At 19.4% G+C, this 4177-nt stretch overlaps 1 protein-coding gene across 1 annotated transcript; it reads left to right on the plus strand.

The window, feature by feature from the left end:
• Nucleotides 1-922: 922 nt before the first annotated feature.
• On the plus strand, nucleotides 923-2788 carry PRSY57_1454600 (hypothetical protein; the record flags this gene model as incomplete). The annotated part of the gene is made up of 1 exon (XM_012910142.2): nucleotides 923-2788. The coding sequence occupies one exon, from the start codon at nucleotides 923-925 to the stop codon at nucleotides 2786-2788; it is 1866 nt and encodes a 621-aa protein (XP_012765596.2).
• Between the last annotated feature and the right edge of the window lie 1389 nt (nucleotides 2789-4177).

A 4177-nucleotide genomic window follows, 5' to 3' on the forward strand; every position in this document is an offset into this window, starting at 1 on the left:
AAAAAAAAAAAAAAAAAATTAAATTAAGAAATTAAACACATTAATAAATAAAAATATATTAAAAATTGAAGAAATTATAAATATTGTCAACTTTTTTTTTTTTTTTTTTTTTTTTTTATTGTTCATATATATATATATATATATATACATATATATATATATATAATATATACTTTTATTTATGTCATTGATTTTAATAGAAATAATATAAAAAATCAAATTAACACGTTTCTATGGAATTTATTTTTTTAAAAATATATTAATATATATATCACAATAACATATTTTTTTTTTTATATATATTGTTTTATTTTATTATATTTATATATATATATATATATATATATATATATATATTTTTTTTTGTCCCCAGCAAAATATATTGTTTATTATATATATTTCAAGATAAAGAAAAATCAAAAATCATATATATTTAAGTGTGTATTTATATTCATTATTTTTTTTCATGCTAGATTAAGAATAGGAAACTTATGAAAAATAAGAATTTTTATAAATTTAATATGTAAATAAAATAAAAATGATGTTGTATTTATAAAAATTATTAGTTATAAAATATCGCATGTAAATATATTATCTATACAAAATATAGATTTTGTTAAATATTTTTATTTTGTTTTATTTTATTTTATTTTTTTTTTGTGTGTGTATATATGATCATTAGAAAGGATCTAAATATAAAATATATGTATTATCTTTCTATTATTTTATTATATTATATTATATTAATATTTTGTTCTTTTTATTTATGTAAAATTTAAAAAAAAATAAGCTCATTTTAACGTAGCTCCAAGAATTTTATAATATAAATATATTACCATATATATATATATATATATTTAATTTTTTTTTTTTTTTTTTTTTTTTTTTTTTTTTTTGTTTCTTTCTCTGAACAAATATGTATATGGACAAATGCAGAAGTTCTAGCAGAAAGTACAAACTCTCTGCTGGAGATTCGACTTTTGGTAAGCCAACAGTTAGAGGTTCCGTAACGAACGATAATTTGAGTGATGATGGAGAAATTGAATTTGAAGGATGGGTTGAATTTGTAACTAAGGATGGTAATGATGATACTAACATTTCTCAGGAGAAAAAAAAAAGACATGGTAGAAATAGAAATCATACTGTAAGTTTATGTAACATTGCAAAAGATGATATTGTATTTAATAAAAGTAGAAAAAGAGATAAACAATCAAGAAGAGATTCAAAAAAAGGCAATGAAATGAATACAGATTATATGTATAGCAACAATAATAATAATATATATGCAAACTATGTATTTAAACAACCTAACGACATCTCAAATAGTACTATTCTTTATACCCTAAGAAATAACAATAATAATAATAATTATAATAACAATAATAATAATAATTATAATAATAATAATAATGTTGTTACACCATTATATATTAATACCCAAACAAAAACAAACGATAATCTTATTAATATATTAAGTCCTAACTATGTAGATCCTGCACCTCCTATTGTTCTAAAAAATCAACAAGTCCTTCCTCAATTATATATAAGACAACCACCAACGGTTATTGTAACTAATGAACCTAGACCCCCATTAGTTATTAACCCCCCACCAGCAAATATTATATTTAAAAACAAATCACCACAACCAATATATGTTAATAGTACTAGACCAAATATAATAATTAAAAATGACCCCCCGGTTATGAAAAATCCTATTAATATGGATACTACACCAGTACAATTAGAGATGCCAACAGAAAATATTACAATAAATAAAGAAATAATAAACTATCCTTATGTAATGAATATTAAAAAAGATTCAATTTTAGACAACAGAAATGTGTACTTAAAAGGAAGTGTATCAAGTACCAATGCATCTGTATCACCACCAAATCTTATATATGTAGATAGTAATAATAATAATAATAATAATAACAATATGAATGATATAAATCAACAGAATATACCAAATTTTTACATGATGAATAATAACCAAACTCCACATTTACATCAAACAACAAATGCATATGCAACCATACCATCAATTAATAACCATCAAATACAAACACAACCAACAAATACAGTACAATATATTCAACCAAATTATGAACAAGTCATAACACAAGTAGATCAAAATGGTAATCTATTCAATCAACAGCTTGTGGGAAGTACAGTAATGCAAAACATGACACCACAAGGTGTAAACACTTTAAATTATCCTACAACGATGAATACTGTATGTGTTCCACAAACAATTTGTAATACTAATAATACAACATCGCAACAAGTACAATACATTCCTCAAACACAAGCATATGAACCATATAATAATGCACAAAATACGACAATTTATGAAAGGAATTATGTACCACAGATAGCACAAAATACAATTCCAAATAATGTAGTACAACAATATGTTCCTTCCACAACTACAATGGTACAAGAAAATGTACAGAATACACCATCTTCTCAATATAGAATAGTTGTTCCTAATAATGACAATATTCAATCTCCAAATATTATTAGACATTACAATAATATTTCAAATACAAAAAATAATGTTAATAAAGCTATAGTGCAACCAACTTATAACTCTAGCGAGATTTTACCTTCCTGTTCTCCATCAGGATGTGCATCAACAAATAAAGTTACGCATGTACAAAATGTTAGAAGAAATTCATATATAAATCCACACTCGCATAGTATGCATGAATGTCCAAAAAAAGTACAAATAATTGCACGACCCATGCATGACCAAAATTTAAGAACATACAGTTTATGCAGATAAGGGAAGGAAACGATCAAAAAAAAAAAAAAAAAAAAAAAATATATATATATATATATATATAAAGATATGCTTTTATTTCTTCTATGTAATTATTTTTCCTATTTTATTCCTAAAAAATTCATTCTATTCACTCTTAATGTTTTGTTTATATGTATTTTTTTATTATGAAAAATAATATATATATATATATATATATATATTTTTATTTATATGTTCATATATTTATTTTATATACTTATTAATATATATAATTTTGGATTACATCAACAAATAAACGTTATACCTTCTTTTTTTTTTTTTTTTTTTTTCATTCTACTCAATTTTTTATAACTTTTGCAAAATATAAATTATTATATAAATATTTTAATAAAAACTCTTTTAATATTATTCCTATATATATAATGTTTTATAGGATGGCAAAAAAGATATATTATTACAAAAATTTAAGGTGATAAAATTTAATAAAATATGTTATTTTTATATTGAAATATTTTATATATATATATATATTAAAAATTTACGAATCTTATTTATATATGAATTAAAATGTTTTGTATTTCTTATAGATGTGTTTTATTTAATATATATATATATATATATATATATGCCTTACATATTACTTTTTTATATATGTAACGTTTGAGTAAAAGAAAATTATATTACATTTAGAATGAAAAAAAATAAAGTTAAAAATATAAAGTAGTTATGTACATTATCTACTAAAAGATTATGGGTGTTAATGTATAAAAAAAAATGATATACATGTATATAACTCTTATAAATATATTATATTATAAAAATTATAAAATAATAACATAAATTTTTATAATTTGCAAATTAAAAAAAAAAAAAAAAAAAAAAAAAAAAACATACACACAAATATATACATACATACAGAACATTGTCTTTTATATATCAAACAAGTTTAGTAGAATAAATTGATGAAATATAACAAATTGTATAAAATTAAATTATAAATGAAAAAGAAAAAAAAAAAAATATAAAAATAATAGTATTATTATTAAATGAATGCTTATTTGGGATAAGAAAAAAGTATTTTATTACTACCTTACATAATTATGACGCTGTAGAATGTTATTATCACATTACACAGACCAAAAAATAAAAATAAAAATAAAAATAATGTAGAATAAATAGTTATGAAATATTATATAACATCGAAAATCTTGTACATAAATATATAAAACAATATATGGTAACAAAGGTTATATAATTATGTTCTATTTATAAGTATACTGTTTTTTTTTTTTTTTTTTTTTTTTTTTTTTAAAAAAAAAAAAAAAAAAAAAAGATTAAAAAAAAAAAAATAAAAAAAAATAAAAAAATAAAAAAAAAAAAAAAAAATATAAAAAAAAAAAAATAAAATAA

Source organism: Plasmodium reichenowi, chromosome 14 (genome assembly GCF_001601855.1).
Source record: "Plasmodium reichenowi strain SY57 chromosome 14, whole genome shotgun sequence".
Taxonomy (NCBI): domain Eukaryota; phylum Apicomplexa; class Aconoidasida; order Haemosporida; family Plasmodiidae; genus Plasmodium; species Plasmodium reichenowi.